Source organism: Cololabis saira, chromosome 8 (genome assembly GCF_033807715.1).
Source record: "Cololabis saira isolate AMF1-May2022 chromosome 8, fColSai1.1, whole genome shotgun sequence".
Taxonomy (NCBI): Eukaryota; Metazoa; Chordata; class Actinopteri; order Beloniformes; family Belonidae; genus Cololabis; species Cololabis saira.
Window position 1 is genome coordinate 27,089,309 of NC_084594.1, and position 18,117 is coordinate 27,107,425.

The following is an 18,117-nucleotide window of genomic DNA, read 5'->3' on the forward strand; positions in this document are numbered from 1 at the left end:
CGCATTTGAATGCAATCCTCCCTGTATTTTTTTTCATCTTGACCTTCTCTTAAAGCAATTGTGCCAAAAATATCAAATTAAAAAAATGTAAATTCACTAAAGTACTGACTGTCCTGTCTTTCTCCTCCCTTCATCCCTTCAGGCATTTCAATACCAAAACAGAATCATAAACACTTGCCCTGTTTAACTGTTTTAATGATAGTCTTTTGGTAAACATGAATGCACAGAAAAGCTAAGTCATGGCACAGTGGTGCACCTGTGTAGATATTTTGGAAGCCTTAAATCTATTACAGAATGTATGACCCTTTTTTTTTCAAGTCATTAGTGATTCGTATTTGTTAATAGAATGATTCATGGATAGGAGGAAAAGATTATATTAAAGATCAAATAAACCAATGGGTTTAGTGTCACATTAGTTGGCTTTTCTTTGGCTTTCCACTTCTCAAATTCAATTGGACTGTATTTAATTTTAGCATGTCTGAAATGTTGAGCTGAAATGTATTTATTCACTATACAAAAAAAAAAAAAAGATTCCTTGCTTTAACAACCCAGAATGGCACTCATTAAAAAAAAATTGAGAAAAAACAGTGAACTGAACTAACTCTGAAAACAATGACAGAGTGAGAAGCTGCTGGTTTTAGGGTTACAGGAGACTGGACTCATTTGCATATGTCTGGGATGGCCTACCTGTTCAGTTAATCACTAACACCACCTATAACTGCTGCAGTTTATGAAACACAGTGACATTACACAGTTTCAGCTTTGCACAAATTTGGGATGTCCTCATCTTTAATTGTGCTCCAGTTTCAGAGTGTGATGTCCATTGTTTCAGGTGACAAATCATTAAAACTTGCTGTGCAACATAGAGCCCATTAAAAAAAAAAAAACAGATTGCAAAAGCATTTGACATTCGACATAGATTACATGTGAAAAGGTTCGACTTAGAAGGCCCCAAAGTGAGTAATTCATATAATATGAATTACATTACACTGAAACTTTGGTCACTTGTGTGTCTCATACATCGTTGGAATGTTGATAGAAAAAAGTGGCACATCCTCTAACATGTCACAGTAGAAACTGATAGACTTTCATACAATAGAAAGGCAAATTAAAGATGCACCTAGTTATCCCCTTGGAGCCTTGTGACCTCATAACGTTTTGTATTCAGTAATTTCAATACATCCAACATGAGGGTGGTGGAAAAGCAGAGTCCCGGGGAGGAGGTACAATACGAAGGCATGAACATAAGAGGGCAGCAACATCACAAACAGTTTTCATCCCTGAGAGAGGACTAGACTTGTACAACGTTGTTTGGAGGCTGAATAAAAACCATAAAATGCTATTTATTACAAACTTTTAGAAAGGATACGTAAAGACTGTTTGTCATCCAAACATGCAGTTTAACAGAAGTCAAAGTACGTACGGGTAAAGTCAAAAACTCAAAAGATTGAACTTGTTTTTTTTTTTTTTACAATATATATGATTCAAAAGGTAAAAAATTAACTACAATAATACATATGCAATTTTAAAATAAAAGGTTGTTACTCAAAAAAAAGAAAATGTGTGTGTATGGACAAACAGTTTTGCATCTCTAGTAAGGCTACAGAATCTGGCGAAGCTAAATCTGAGATCCGTCTATGATCCGAGAAAAAATAAAACCGTTTTACGGAGGATGTAGGTGAAATTTTCTGGTGCTTTTAAACTTCACAGTCCTCATCCTCATCGTAACAGCGGTTCTTCTTGATGATATCCTCTGGACTCGGCTCCTCTGCATCACTTCCTTCTTTGTCCCCTTCCCAGAAGCCCACATCCTGGGAGGCACGGTTCTGCTTTGGCAGAAGAGGTGGAGAAGGGGAAGGTGACATATCGGAGGCTTTTTCCTCAGCCATCTCATCTGCTGCCACTTTTCCATTTTGTTCCTCTTTGCAGCTTTCCTTCTTTTGTCCAGGTGGAATCTCCGTGTCCTCTTCTAAGATGGTCTTACTTGTGATCACTGTATCTTCACTTGGTGTTTCAGGCATCTTTCTCTCTTCCTTTTTCAGCTGTTTCCCCTGTGGGACCTCATGGTTATTTTCGTTTGGACTTCCTTCAGATGTTTTCTTTTCCTCCAATGATGCTCTCCATTCCAGCAGTGACCTGAGAGGAGGACGACGACGCTCCTTCGAACCCAGACCGGTGACGGGATTGGATTTGGATGCAACTGTAAACGCGCGGCTGCGTTCCTTCAGAGAAGTGCTCCTCCTCAGGCTCTTCAGCTCAGCCCGCTCCGAGCTCTGGAAAGATGGCTGCTGTGCTTCATCTTCTGGGGGCCACTTGGCTCTCCAGGGCCGACCTGAAGGAACCCCCTCTGTGCCTGGACTGGATGCCGGCGCTCCAGACTGGTCCTCCCCGGCCGGGGGAGGCCAGGCAACCCTCAGCCTGCGTTTCTCAGCCGGCTTGTCTGGAGACTGAGGTTTCTCTCCAGAGCTTGCATGTGTCTGCACACGGGTCTCTAGTAAGGCAGTAAGGTCAGTCACCTTAACCTGTGGTGATGTTTCCTCAGGCGGCGCTGGTGACTGTATGTCCGAGGGACTCTCAGCTTTCACTGGTGCAGGTGCTTCTTTTTCTTTTGGCTTCATAGTTTCCTCCCTTTCTTCTCCGTCAGCCTTCTGCTCCCACAGCTCTTTGTGAGGACGGTGGCCGAAGCCTTCGTCATAGTTGCCTTTGGCTTTGAACAGCTGACTGAAATGGGGCTTGCAGTAGACGTTCCCATGAAGAGACGCATAGTTCCCAAGACTAGAAAGACAGTAACAAGTGTTCATGTATTTTTAGCATTAGTCTTGTAGCACATGTAACAAATGTATGGAGCCAAATCAAGGCCAAATGTTTTGCTAATTTGAAAATAAAATTTGAACCTGAAAATTCTTTTTTACAGTTTCAATTTAATTTTTTTCAGTATCAGATCTTTTTTTCAGTTTCAAATCTTTTTATTTCAGTTTCAAATCTTTTTTTTTTCAGTTTCACATCTTTTTTTTCCAGTTTCAAATCTTTTTTTTTCAGTTTCACTTCTTTTTTTTTTCAGTTTCAAATTTTTTTTTCAGGTTCAGACTTTTGGCCCCGATCTGGCGTGGGGGGCGTGGCATCAACGGAGAGGGGCGTGGCATCATGAGTGACAGCAGAACAGAGAAGGTGGGGGACGGTCCTCAGTCATGTTGCCTTCAGGAAACGTAGGTTGCAGAAGTTATCAGTAGAAGTATGATTCAACGCTGTATATACACCATATTCACGTGATTGGCAGTGGAAAAAACTGATATTAGTGACACATTTCTGTTTAAAAAGCTGTTTTAGACCGTACTTGGTAGTATGTGGAAGTGGGAAATGTCAAACTTTAAAGTGTGGCTGTTGAACTGTACAGTCTGGCATAGTTTATTGCTTTTATACTGCGATTGGTGCCAAATACGGTCTAAAACAGCTTTTTAAACAGAAATGTGTCAGTAGTATCAGTTTTTTCCACTGCCAATCACGTGAATATGGTGTGTATACAGTGTTGAATCATACTTCTACTGATAACTTCTGCAACCTACGTCTCCTGAAGGCAACATGACTGAGGAACGTCCCCCACCTTCTCTGTTCTGCTGTCACTCATGATGCCACGCCCCTCTCAGTTGATGCCACGCCCCCCACGCCAGATCGGGGCCAAAAGTCTGAACCTGAAAAAAAAATTTGAACCTGAAAAAAAGTAGTGAAACTGAAAAAAAAAGACGTGAAACTGAAAAAAAGATTTGAAACTGAAATAAATAGATTTGAAACTGAAAAAAAGATCTGATACTGAAAAAAATAAAATTGAAACTGTAAAAAACTATTTTCAGGTTCAAATTTTATTTTCAAATTAGCAAAACTTTTGGCCTTGATTTGGCTCCATACAAATGTACTTGTTTCATTCAAAGTAAATAGGGCAAAGTTAGAGCAGGAGCAGAACAGCAGAGCAGAGACTTACCTGAGCTTCGTGTTGCAGTGAACACAGCGAAAGCAGCTTTTGTGGTAAACATGCTGATGAGCCACCAGCCTCTCCAGTGGGTACACCGTTTTCAGGCAAGCAATGCACGTCTCCCTCACCGGTGGGCAAAACTTCTACAAAGATGAACACAGTCACAGTTATGTATAATGAACACAGCCTGAGAGTTTTCTTATTATTAATAACTCATGCATGTCTGCTGTTTGCCTTGACAACTCACTCTGGCTGCTTTTGGTTTCTCTGCGCTCTCACCTGGAAGAGAAAACACAGCGTGAGCTCTGCTGCTGCTCATCCTCTGACAAGAACAAGCAGTATTTGTATTCGGGGCCAAATAGCTCAGGGCTGTTCTGAAAATTACAGTGCAACTCCTCAATATGTGCTCAATAAATCCTTGGTTTCATTGCCTCTTCCTGTGATTTGATTTTGTTTTTGTTTTGCTCATTTCAGAAACTGCACCAATCGTCACACAGTTATGTCATTTCAACCTACAAACTTAAACCTGTTTTCCTGTCATGGTACAAAAGCTTAAGCTCTTTGGTAGGATTCTTAAAAAAAGACTCTATACAAGCCTTTCTATGAACTACAATCAGCTGCAGGGTTGGAACTTCTTTCAATAGTTATAAGCACCATAAATAGAAAGGTTCCCACTGTCTGAAATGACTTATGAAAATTACACGTTGCCCTGGGCAACATAGTCGTTAATGTCAACATAAATTGCTGAAACACATCCTCCACACATCCTTTTAAGAGTTACCGTTGCACTCAGGGGCAGGTGAGTGTTTCTCGTGTACAGGGGCAGATGTTTTTGGAGCCGTCGTCTCCAGACCCTAAGGGAAACAGAGAGAGAGAAAACAAACAAGACATAGATCATCTTGAAAATATATTTGCATGCATTTTTCTTTGATTTTGTACTGGAAGAAACGTCAAATTGCAGTGAGTAAAAACAATACAGTGACCTTAATAAATAAATAAATATGTTATTGCCTTTATGTTGTTAACAAGCTTAATCAGAGCTCATTCGTTGAAGTGCAGGCTTGCGTGGGCCCAACCCTGTTTTTCCTTCCTCTTTTTTTCTGTAACCAGGGCTTATCTCAATTTGCTTATCTATCAAAACTTATTTTGGCCAAAGGTTACACAAATAACATCCAACCTAAATTATGAATCCTCATATGCAGCAGGCACAGTATTAAAATTCCCCCAAAATAACACATTTGAATAAACAACACATTTCTGAGTTCCCTTCCTTATCTGGGACCAAACGGCCTCCTGTTGAGACTTGTGGATGAATATTTAGAAGGTTCAGCCTCTTAATAAAGTCGGTTGATGAAACGGGTCGCCCTGGTTCCAAACGTCATCCTCAGTTTAAAAAGAGAAATGCATTTACTGGGTCAGAGGATGAAGCTAAAGGGAACTAGTCATTTTTCACAACATAATCTGTTCAGAAAAGAACTGATCACTTAGTTATACATGTCAATATATGTTTAAATACATGTCAATTATTTGCAAATGTTTTTTCACATTTTATCCAGGATAAGTCTGGTTTATAAGCATTTCTAAATGTGGACTAGTTTAGCTGGAAATAAGTAAATACCAGCCCTATACTCTACAACGACTTACCCACAGAGACCTCTGATTCTCTTTTAAGATATTTATAACTTACTTTCCTAACATCCAGCTGCAAGCTCAGGCTAAGCAACAGGAAAACGAGACTACGTTGCAGTAACTGAGAACCTACAATTGAGAAGTATAAGAGATGAGTTTAAAGAAGAAAGACAAGAAGCAAAATAATGCCGTAATGTTTCTCAGAGATCTGTTTAACATCTCACAATAACTAAAATGTCCGGTATGTGTCGACAGGACAACCATCAGCACATCTGATCTAGAGTCAAAAAAATAACAAAACTACTTCACCACACTTTTCTAAAAAGAATGAGCTTCGTGGTTGTGTGTGTGCCTGTACACTCAAGTCACTGACAGTGATGAGTAAACCAGACCGCTCCTGTCAGCAGTTATCCGGCACACACATGAATGTGTAAAGATCTAAGGCTAATTAAAATATCCCCTTTCTGCCGGCTTCTCTGCACAAGGTCCTGTTGTGCCATCCTTTTATTTGCCATGTAAATTAACACACACTGGATGCTCAAACACTGAAAGGTGAAACAAGATGAGGAAGACGAACCCAAGCAGTAGTATACAAAAATAATTTTTCTGTTCAAGCTTTTTCGGGATGCACCGACTGAAATTAAAAGAGCTTCCCGTTCACCGTCAATACTGACAGAAATTTTGGAAGCTCTACGCCTACTTGGAAGCCTCTTCAGCTCAACTTTTTAAAGGGTGATGTCCTGGAGTTACAAACACTAGAACTTTGAAAACTGAAGAACCAAGTGAGGGTTGCTTTTCTCTCCTTTGGAACACTAAAATATCAATTCAGCACTCAAGCCGAGTTCCAGACCTGGGGCGTACACACTAGCAGTAATGAAAAGTGAGATAAAGACAGTATTCTGCGACCCTTTGAAGAGTAAGACAGGCCTTGGTCAGGAATGTCCCTGCATTCCTCCATTACACAAGCTGAAGAGTGAAGTGATTGTTGGTTTGGGCCAAGATGACGGGCGGACGGAGGGAGAAAGACGAGGAAAGACAGAGGAGGTTTGGGGGAGAGGCACGACTAAATCCAGGTGGGAAAAGATACATTCAGAAAATGAAGGAGTGAGTATGAGGGGATGAGAAAATGTAATTTTTAACATGGCAATGCTAAGTATGTATTCCTGCTCAGGTAATAATGTTTACTAGCGGGATTTAGATTTTAATCTTTCTTTTAAAGACTAAACTCTTTTATCTTATACACTGTATACCCGAGTCACAATGGAAATAATTCAGTAGGTTCTACATCATCAATCTTAATTTCAAAACTGTACTCAGATTAAAAAGTTGACTTATGTTGTTAAACTAAAGTGTAACGACTACCATTTTTCAGAATTGAAAGTGCTAGAGTTGAGTTGCGTCCAGGATGTGCAGGAAGAAGAGGCTCCACAAGCAGAAAACTGGAATTTTCCTAAGCAAATCTAACTGTTACCTCCTTTTTTATATGTCATTTGTCTATTATGATCATATATACAGGAGCAGGATTACATAGAGACAAACATCTACCTTGTCCGTAGAGTCTTCAAACTTCTCAAACTTCATCTTCAGACGACTCAGTGGCACTGAGGGTTTTTCATATGTGGCACATGGGCTCGTCGGGGCTTCTTCTTCAATCTTCTCGGGTCTTCCACTGTGTGACATCTCCTCCCTGTCCATCCCTCCGTGCTCTTCACCCTCTGGCGCTGCGGGTGGCGGCTGGATCTGACTGGCTGCAGGCCGACCTCCCTGATGGGTCAGCGGGGCGGGGCTCTTCACCGGGGGGGCGTCCTCAGTGATAGACGCAGGCCTCGTCAACGCTGGGGGCCTGCGACGAATGCTGGACTGGGTTGGTGGTGGAATAGAAGCAGTCTTGTCTTGATTTAGGTTTCCTGTTTGCTCCCAGCGCTTCTTCAGAGCACTTAGGTTGCCAGAGCGCAGGGAGGTTGTTGCACTTTCAAAGGACTGTTAGAGAGAGAGAAACAATAAGTTAGAAAAATGAAATAAAATTAAAATAACACCCCATGTATTGACAATCAAAAACTGAAATTCCATTCAGTTCATAAGCCGGTTCAAACTGTAAATGTATTTTCATTTGCGACTCAGGCATCTTCTGTGTAAGGCAGATAGCTTTAACCTCAGATGAGTACACTGGAATGAAGGAAATGCCTGAAACTGAACTTGGCTTCACTGGTAAATTAGCCGAACAGCTGTTCAAAGCTGGTCCAGCGATTAGACATCACTGCACGCTGCTCAAGTCTTACAGCTAATTTACAACATCGCTGACAAGGCTGGACATGCAGACAAAGTTTTCAGCTGCCTTCCTTTCCTCGTCAAAATTTCACCTTTCACTGACGATTTGCTCGGTTCACCACACATTTACTTCCCTTAATGACAGCAAAAAAAGCAGCAACAGCACAAAAAAAAAAAGAAAAAAAATCAATGGGAGGTTCACCACACTGCTGCTAAGAGGAAGTTCCTTCATGAGGGAAAAAAAAGAAAGGAGGAATGACACAGAGAGGAAAGAGGATGTGGACACAAGAATAAGTCCACTTCTAAATCATGGAGAACAAAGTGAAGTTTTGTACTGAAGTTTTCTAACAAAAGTTTGATCTGTAGTAAGCATTTAAACACCAGGATAATATGATTAACAACAACAGTTCAACAATAGTCAAACTAATCAAACAGTGACATATAATGTCACTGTAAATTAGAGGTTAAGAGAAATAACAAAATTACACAAATATCAACATTATTATGAGTTAAAAAGAACAGGAAAAAGGGCACATCTACAATCAAGCCGTGTTACCTGGCAGACAGATAGACAGAAAATGACAAAAGAAAAGAAATAAGACTTCAGGGAAAAACTTGAAAAAATTTAAAGAGACAAACCCCAGTGAGGGGCAAAAACAGAGACAATTACTGTCTTTGTGAAGTAAGTCCAGAGTGAATGGAAAGACATGGACAGTGAAAAGGTTTTACCCGTTTTTTTGTTTTGTTTTTGTTAAGCAAAAAGAAAAATGAAACCTTTGTGAATGCGAACGAGAAGCCAAACTGGACAGCAAAGAAAAGTCCTCCTGTACACGTCAGTCTGTGAGACAACAAAAGATCGAGCTCTCCCTGATGTTAGCAGCAAGACAGAAATCACTCGTGAGAGCTGGCCCAACCCCTCCAACAGCAGGAAAGTGAAAGAGAGTCAGAATACCCAGAAAACCAGAGCAGGAAATGATACATTCAGGGAAAAGTTAACTCTTTGTTCACTGCTGGGCTCAAGATGCTTCCATTCAATAAGGATTTTGTTAACATAATGACACTTAAAAACTATATCTACAGCTCATTTCTGAACAGACTTTACTTATAGTTAAGAGATGTAGCCAGAAAACTACACGGTAAAATTTAAACAAGGGGAAAAAGAAAAACAGGGTGCAAGTACAAATAACTTACTGTGTGTAAGCAGTAGTTTCAACACAGTTCAATACAAAATAATTTCTCCGTAGTCTCTAATCTTGGCTTTAAGTGGGTTTTTTTACACTTCTAAATGAGTCCCCGTCTCCCTCCATGAAGGTTCCTTTTTTCTTGTTAACCAGCTTTTTTGTGTTACTGGTGATCCGAGGGTTTTTATTGGGGAGGCACTTCACTGTTCGGGGCTGGGATCATGTTGTCCACACTAAAGTTTAAATAGTCACACACATAGCCATGGCACTGATGTCATATCCATGCGGATCACAGAGTGAATCCTAGTTTGTAGCCTCAAAACACCCCTGCAGAGTTTCTTCAGTTTCCTGTGACCACCTCCTCGCGGCTCGTTTGGTCACAGGTTGCCTCTGAACAATGACTTTATACATGGAGTAGAGAAAGACCATATTATGAGTTGCCTTGCCGGGAGCAGGTCATGCAGAGGAGCCCTTGTGAATCTCTGACATTTGCATAAAGCAAATTCAAAATAGTATTTTCTTTCTTATATATATAGAAATACCAGTTTTAAGTGTTTCTGTGCAGATTCAGTGGTTGAAGGGGAAAATGTAGGTCAGACAAATTATTTCAGCATGATGACCCTTTACACAGATTTTGATTAATTAAAATACTCAGCTTTAATTTACCCTACTGTAACAATATCATACATAACGACAATATATACACTGTTGAGTTAGCAGCAGCCAAAGTTAAGCCCAACTGTTTGTTTTTTTAAACAAATGGCTGCCACTTATTTGTGTAGCTTATCTAATGGACAAATCAACTCCTAGACACGTTAAAACTGTCCCCTTCCCCCAGTGCTCTATGCTAACACACACACACACACACACACACACGCGGTCTTTCACGCTGTTCAGACAAACGAGGCTCAAACAAATTAGAGCATGAGTTTTACTCACCACTCCTTCAAGACTTCTGAGTTTAAATACTTCCAGCACTAGTTCATGTACGTGCATGTAGGATTGGTGACCAAAATTGGAGCCACAAATATATTGAATAAAAAGAATTGTACTTACAGTGTAAATTAGCTCAATTACCAGCGAGCATGACGGCATGAACATGCAGCGCTTGTCAGGAATTAAGTTCCTGACACTTCCATTACTTTTAAACAGCACAGTAAAGTAGCCTTCACTTACAATCATATCCTGTTTCTGCACGAGTACAGGACAGACTTTTGCCATAGTGATTACCTGCAGGTTAATTAAATAACGACTTAAGACACCAACATGCCTTTGAAACAGCTGGTTAACACACAAGCTACCTTCAGTCATCATATTACACAGGACAATAGCAACATTACCTTGTATTTCCTCATGCTTTATAGTGACCGCTTACTCATTTGATCTGAGTCCAGGTTTGTTTATCAGTCTTTCACTCTGACAAAGCAGCTAACCAGCAGTTGGGACCTCAGAAGGCATTACACAGGGATTACACTGAAGTAGGATTACGGCTTTGATAGCTTGCTCATCGCCAACAAGTAGCCAATGAGAGGTCAGTCACGACAAGACATTTGGCCCAGACGGTGTGTTGGCATGGTGAGACGGTGTGCGTGCACACTACTCAAGTCTACAAGCTTTAATTAATTAGTTTACCACTGTGTGAAGCTACTGAGCAAATTAAGCAAGACAAGCAGGACAAACACACTTCATTTAATTGTATAGTTGACTCTGATATTTAATATAGGACTAAGTATTGGACTGAATTCAAAAATGTAATTTACTTTAAGTTAGATAAAATTTGAATTCAATGTCAGTAAGAAATTAAATGTTTCTGTCATCCATTTGTTCAAAATGTTGGAGAGAAATACTTACACCTTTCTTCTTTTCTGCACTCGACTCTTCAGCAGCTCTCTGGTATCTGAAAGGCAAGGCGACAACACTGACCACTGGAGACTTACAACTAAGAGACTATTTATATTCTCTCTTATTCCTCATTTCTAGCACTTTGGAAGCTGATCAAGAAGATGAACTTTGTAAAAATGCAGTTTTGAATAGTAAATTACAGTATTATGAATTGTTAAGTTAGACCTTACTGAAGCTATCAGTTTGAATAAAATGATGAAAGCGTTTCATTTTTGTTTCTGGCACAATTTTTAACCCTTTGAATAGTTTCAATATTTCTGCTTGCAATCTAAAATATAATTGAATTTTCACTCAGACAGAGACAGAAAAACAGTAAAACATGGCTATTAATTCTTCTGCAGCCACAACTGCAACTAAACATTTATATCAACAGCCATATTAGTTAATGCAGTTCATGGACAGATCCCCTGATGTAAATTATTCAACATTTACTGTCCCATTTCCTAAATAATCATAATGGAAAAACATTCTGGCCCAAAAAGCAGCACAACAGTTTCAAACAGGGTTTGTGCATGTAATCATGAGCAAATTAAAGATTGGCAGGAATGTTCTTTTTACAGAGCAAGGACTTTTTGCAAACAGTCCTACCATGCAGCAATGTGAATGTTTAATCGCTATGTAAAATAAAACACAATAAATTATAATGGTTTTGTGCCATTAACTCAAGCATGTTGTGTTTTTCTGTTATTGTGACTTAAATTAAGATCTAATGACATTTTATGGCAAATTAATGCAGACAAGCAGTTAATTCCATAGGGTTTATGTAAGTTTTTCTTGCCACTGTATTTTAATAACAAATAAATAACATTTCATCATATTGATATCTACAGGATAATGCCTTACATTTTGCTGTATAAAGCTAGTAACGTAATGTTTAAGACAAGTCTGAAGCCTTCAGTCTCTTCTAAACAGCAGTAGTATTTTATGCAAAGTTCATGCAGCTGTATCAAAACAGGATCCAAAAAAGTAGGATCGGTACCTACTGCTAATCCGAAATGTTCACACACACTTATGACACTTGAGCCTGAAAATGTCTTTTTTTTTAGAGATAGGTGAAGAACTTTACAGTTTATTTACCATTTGGTCGTCTTCACTAAATAGTTTATTTCCTTTTGGACATTAACAATATCAAGAATGTTTTTAAAACTACAAATTTACAGTAAATATGACTCAAAGCAAGTTGTGACTCACTTGGAGAAGCGTTCTGCAATGGCATTGGTTTTCCCTCGTCCACTGACCAGAGACACCTCCTTGGCAGTCACACGCAAGGACTGCGTCGCCCAGGACCGCCGATTAAACGGACCGCTTTCCATCTCTGTCAACTATTTGAGGACCTGAAACACAAACACACTAAAAGTAACCAATATGTATTGACACAGTTTGAAGTAATTCAACTCCAAAAACAGTTTTACAGGCTGTGCTAGTTTTTTCCTCATATTAAACTGTCAATATAAACATTTATAGCAACTGGATGTACACTGTACTGAGCAGGTGATGTTTATACAACTCTATGAAAGGAACAGAAATCTAATTTGTACAGTATTTCCCTCTCACAACCATAATCATATTTTATGCTTTAAAAAAATGTTTGCTAAATTTAAGGTTTATTCAAAAAACATAGTTTTCAACATTAAGGATGAGGACCTTTCACGTGATCGATCACAGACAGTTAAAAAAAAAACAGTAACAGTAAAACACCCCTCCTCCTCCATCTGATTCTGCTCGAATACAAACATATTTCACTGGAATAAATTGTTATCCTTTTTCATGACTGCAGCAACTGAACATCAGGCAATGTTTACACGGACAAAGAGTCCTTGTTAGTGGATAAACAACACCAAGACTTATCTTGACATGTCTTAAGAGCAGATACCAGCGAAATGCGTTGTGCATGTAGAGGATCTGTCTTCTGTTATCACTGAATTTCAAGTTTATTACATGCCTGATGTCACCTCACATCCCCTTACACCCCTGCTGCCTGGCACACATACCAAACATTGAACACACACGTAGATTCTCCCATGGATAAGTATGCGTAAAGTCAACATGTTCAAACCTGTACAGCAGCCGGTGCCTCATGATTACAAAAAGGAATCAAAAACTGAAAACAGCTAAGCAGAGCGTGAGTCTGCCATTGTTTACAAGAGAATAACTCACCAATAGCAATACTTAACAGAGAGCCGGAATTAATACAAGCACACAATTTTCATTAACTTATGAGCTGACAAAACTCATTCTTCATTCAGGGCTATGTGATGAACTTTTGATAGTGATCCATATCTAAAATGACAAACCAACCGATACTGACCATGAATCTTTCCTCCAGAGCTAAGAAAAAAGGATGAGACAAACCTTAAATCAAATCCCTGCTGACTACTGATGTCTGAATAATGATTACCAACCTCATGAGCTGGGATTTGTCACTCAGGCACACCTAGAGGATTACATCACAACCCAGATGCAAAGCAATACGAGTATCAGGACTTTGGACTGAATTTCAACATAGACCTGACTAGAAACACTCAAAAACAGTCAATGCCAGTAACCCCTTATTTTACCCTGAATATGATCAGTTTACAAAAGTATAATATCAAACTCTGAAAATCAAAATATGTATTCCTGTGTAATTCCATGTGGTTACAGCCATCTAATATCTGGACCATGTTTGAATCAAATAGGAACAAAAGAACAAGGAAGAATTTAGAAAACAGTACAACGTTATTAGAAATTAGATTTATTAAGGCTATCTAGAACTACTAGGGATGGGCGGTATGGACTAAAAAATGTTTCACGATAATTTCTGGCATTTATCCCGATAACAATAAAAATGACGATAAAAAAAAAAAAAAAACTTATTCTTTCTTTCTTTCTTTCTTTCTTTCTTTCTTTCTTTCTTTCTTTCTTTCTTTCTTTCTTTCTTTCTTTCCTTCCTTCTTTCAGGCTCATTTCTTTCTTTCTTTCTGGCTCATTTCCTCAATTTATCATTTTTATCGCGAGATGACAAATTCTTACCGTGGGGAATATTTTTGACGGTTTATCGTGAACGGTAAAATATCACCCATTCCTAAGTACTACTACAACTTTTTAGACCTGACAGCCTAATTGTCTAATTGTGTCAACCGAATAGTGTGATATCTGACTGTTGTGCTGAACAGGCATGTTAGTTAGTTCCCCTTTTCCTTAGAATCTGCACGTCTTAATGAATGTCTGGTTAAGACTTTTACTTCATGCAAATGAAGGGACACTCCCTGGACAGGTCACCTGGTTACTACCACTGAAGTTTACAAAAAACAAGTAAAACATAAGGACTCCCCACAGAGACAACAAAGGCTCTGAATCCAACCTGTCCTTCCTGCTACAAGTGGCTGAAAAGAAAATAATAGATCACTCTTCTGAGCATTAATAGACAGGAGGAAAAGATCAGGGTGGGGCCAAAGGAGGATTTTTAGGTCTGCAAAAATCAGTCTTAAATCATTATTTACAGCTGAATGACCTGGTTCACTGTACTGAATATCTATTTTTCTTCTTCTTCTTTTTTTTTTACAAATTAATCTTAATTGTTTAAAACCTGATGTGCTCTTTGCTTTCGTTTTGACTAACTCGGCAACCCTTGCCATCATTTTCAGTGCCAGTTCCGAGCTTGCAGAGAGACAGTTAACTGGATCAGCAGTAACAAAGGTTACAAAAAGTATACCAATAATCTACAACAAGGGAAGCCTGTTCCGCAGGGAATGAGAGACAGCAAGTGAATGCTTGATCCCATCACAGGCTACTTCCTTATGGCTGTAAAATGGTGGAATTCTGATTATTCGTCACTAGTTACCAGTGAAACCCTGGTTTACTAAAATTGAACCCTCACTACTTTTCAATTACTAGAATCCACAAAAGACTAGTTATTCCAAAGAAAAGAGGAGTCTGTGTCCCCGTATGACATAACCCTGAGGTCATTTGCGTTACACACAAAAGCACACTCAGAACTCAGTGGGAGCTACAAAGTACTGAGGTATGCAATAAGAAAGAGAGTCAAGTCCAGCTCAGAGGCCAACATGAAGAACTTTAATTACAGGTGTATCAGCAGGTGCTCGGAAAACACCGTTTATGACTCGACTCGAGAAGAACAGAAGACATTACAGATGCAGTTATACTGTACGGCTGGACTTTAACACACGGTGTACACGTTTATTTCTATCATAATTGATTCCATAATAAGTCTTTTAGCCTAAAATGCTGCCTCAGCGGACTTTTTGTTCTGGCTGGCAAAAATCGCCCGAGGACAGTCAAGTCAAAAACCTACGGCGTAGGCTCTGCGTCGATTTAACGCGGACCCATAATTTAGGCTTCAGAAAACAGAAAAAGGTGGGATGTGCGCACATGCGCTTATATAAACTTCATTAACCAAGTCTACATCATCAAATAATCCTTCAAAGCCTTACAACTTCTGACATTAGTTAGAAGAGTTACTTACTTATGTCTCGGAGATCTCCCTCTGAATGCGGCCCCACCTGTGTGCGTGAGTGCGACCTGCCAGATACCTGACGCCGCTGCGTCACCGGAGCAAAGGTGTTGGGAGGGGAAGAGCCAGGTCACGTGATCTCGCGCACCAATGACCTGAGGCATTATATTACCCTTACCTTACCCAGAGCCCAAAACTTCACTTGTCAGTACCACTCAAGGTGACAAAACTTACTTATGATTTGTGAAAAGATCCATGTTGATGATGATATTTGGTATGATGATATTTTATATTATTATGATAAGATGATATTTTGGTATGATCCTGAGTGGCAGCTGTATCATAGTTATCAGCTCATGAAGTTATCCACCCCATTCAGAAAATTACATTTTAGATTCTGGTGCATATCCTGGTTTAGCCTCATGTACAGGATATCTGTCAATGTTTCACAATATTGTCTTTGGTATCATTTTAAAGGGGACCTTTGAAGCATTCATTCAAGCTAAGATATCCTGTACATGAGTCTAAACCAGGATATGCACCACCAGCATCTAAAATGTAATTTTCTGAAGGGGGTGGGTAACTTCATGAGCTGATAACTATGATACAGCTGCCACTCAGGAAGGATTATCATACCCAAATATCATCTACAGACATGGATCTTTTCAAAAATTATAAGCAAGTTTTGTCACCTTGAGTGGTACTGATATCTGGTCTGGCCCATGGACTACTAGTGCAGTTCTCAGTGTACATATGTGTCTGTATGCATGTATGTTACAACCGGACCCGGATTAACTCAGTGTGGTTCCCCAGGGTGACCACACTTGAAGTGCTCCACTCCTCCCACATTTTACGGTAAAAAAAGGGAAATTTACTATGGTTATAAAGACCATAGATTTACATGAACGTATTGCTGAATTACATGCTCAACACTCATACTACAAATAAATGTAAGACAAGCAACCAATTAAGAGTAACACCACAGATAGACATGAGTCTACAAACGCCATACTACACTGATGCTCCAATCAGAATGCAACCCACATGCCAATGTAACAACTATCATCATTTCCATCAAATATATCCTGTCTGAGGACTACATGTAAAATGTGTAACGACTGTTAGATTTAAGGTTGTTATGTTGTTAAGGCACTGACTCAAACACAATTCTTTTTATTTTATTATTATTATTTTCTTCATTTATTTGTATTATTTCATTGGTTACTGCTGTACCTGTTTGCTCCTCTTCCAGCAAATATAGAGAGAAAATAACTAAATATGACATATATGGTCCAGTTAGTCATTTTATTTGGTGCCCCTCATTGGCTGCTGCTCCTGGGCGCTCGCCCGGTTCAGTAAATGGATAATCCGGCCTAGGTTACAACCTAGGGACATTTTTTTGTTACAATCATTAACCTTGCTGGGACTAGTTTGACATTGTGGGGAACCGAAACTCAGTCTTGATGATGCAGAATGTTATTCCTAAGATCCTAGTTGGGGTTAGAGGTAAGGTGGAATTTGAGATGAGGTTGAAGTTGGATTTTGGCATAAACTGGTAAAGATCAAAGTTAGGTTTTGGGATATGTCTATGGTGGGCAACATTTTAAAACGTAGACAAAGGGCCACAGATCAGATGATTAAATTAAAACATTGGCACATTTTACCTGTCAATTCTGTTATCTATTTTTTTCTGAAAAAGTAACAGTTAGATGAAGACTTGTTTGGCTTCACAAACTTGTACAATAGCTGATAGTTCACTGCTATCACTAATTTGTGGACGGTGTACTGGTCACCCAGGTCCATCCATCCATCCAGCCATCCATCTCCCATTAGGTCAACCAGCCTGAGCAGGGAAGCCAAGATTTCCAAACATCACACAGGAAGCACTCTAACCAGATGCCTCATCTTGCTCCTCTCGATGTAGAAAAACAGCCGCTCTACTATGATCCCCTCCCAGATAACTGAGCTTCTCGGCCAATCTCTAAGGGAGATCCATACACACTGTGGTGGAAACCCATTTTTCAGTCACTACCACAGCTTGGGGCAATAGTTGAGGGCTAAGAATGCCGATCAACTGGTAAATTGAAAGCTTCACCTTTTGGCTCAATTCCCTCAGAAGGTTCAGTGGTGGACTGTACGTTCTGGATTCAGGGTTTGATTATATGATGGACCTTTGTACCTCTCCAGAACCCCTGAATAGACCTTACCAGAGAGATGGAGAAGTGTGACCACCGTGCTTGTAACCTATGCCAATCCAGGGGCACCGTCTGATTTTCTGCACTCATAGTAAATTGGAAAACTTCTTCATGACTTATTCTTCTATTCACATCAATGACAAGTTTGTGCTATAGTTATGATGCTGTGTTGGAAAATGTTTTGGTTTTTCTCAGAACGAAGTCATGACCAATATTTAATAACGTTTGAATTTAATATTGTCGACATTAAAGTGCAAAATAGGAGGTGTTACTTTAGCAGATGTTTATCCGATAAAGCTATTGCTAGATTTAGAGGGGGCATCGCTTCTCATCTTACTACAGTGGAACATAGGGCTGTGACCTTGGTTCTACCTCTGCAGATGTTGATGCACTCAGCTTTAGATGCAGTTGCTCCTTTGGATGCAGTTGTTACTTTCAGTCCAGTCTGAAAGTAAAAAGTGTTTTTCGTTGTAGTAGTGGTGTTTTTTTCAAGGAAGGCCAGATTGAGATGGGGGGTGCGGG

The 18,117-nt window shown here is 39.5% G+C and overlaps 1 protein-coding gene across 2 annotated transcripts; it reads right to left on the reverse strand.

The window, feature by feature from the left end:
• Positions 1 to 1,559: 1,559 nt before the first annotated feature.
• Positions 1,560 to 15,485, reverse strand: LOC133448718 (LIM domain and actin-binding protein 1-like). Of its 2 annotated transcripts, XM_061727501.1 has the most exons (8): positions 15,413 to 15,485; positions 12,139 to 12,281; positions 10,897 to 10,942; positions 7,142 to 7,576; positions 4,749 to 4,821; positions 4,215 to 4,246; positions 3,977 to 4,110; positions 1,560 to 2,775 (listed from the first exon to the last, which is right to left on the reverse strand). In XM_061727501.1, the coding sequence occupies exons 2-8, from the start codon at positions 12,258 to 12,260 to the stop codon at positions 1,698 to 1,700; spliced, it is 1,920 nt and encodes a 639-aa protein (XP_061583485.1). In that variant the 5' UTR covers positions 12,261 to 12,281; positions 15,413 to 15,485; the 3' UTR covers positions 1,560 to 1,697. The 2 variants fall into 2 exon arrangements, with proteins under 2 accessions (XP_061583485.1, XP_061583486.1); XM_061727502.1 differs by lacking the exons at positions 10,897 to 10,942; positions 12,139 to 12,281; positions 15,413 to 15,485 and adding an exon at positions 10,386 to 10,520.
• Positions 15,486 to 18,117: the final 2,632 nt, after the last annotated feature.

Bases quoted from the DNA above. Each gene is read 5' to 3' on its own strand.
- LOC133448718 (XM_061727501.1), bottom strand. From the start codon at position 12,260: ATGGAAAGCGGTCCGTTTAATCGGCGGTCCTGGGCGACGCAGTCCTTG. The intron at 7,577-10,896 runs GTAAGTATTTCT...TCTCTCTAACAG, and splicing joins GTGCAGAAAAGAAGAAAGGT to TCCTTTGAAAGTGCAACAAC. The intron at 4,111-4,214 runs GTGAGTTGTCAA...TCATCTTTGTAG, and splicing joins AGAAACCAAAAGCAGCCAGA to AAGTTTTGCCCACCGGTGAG.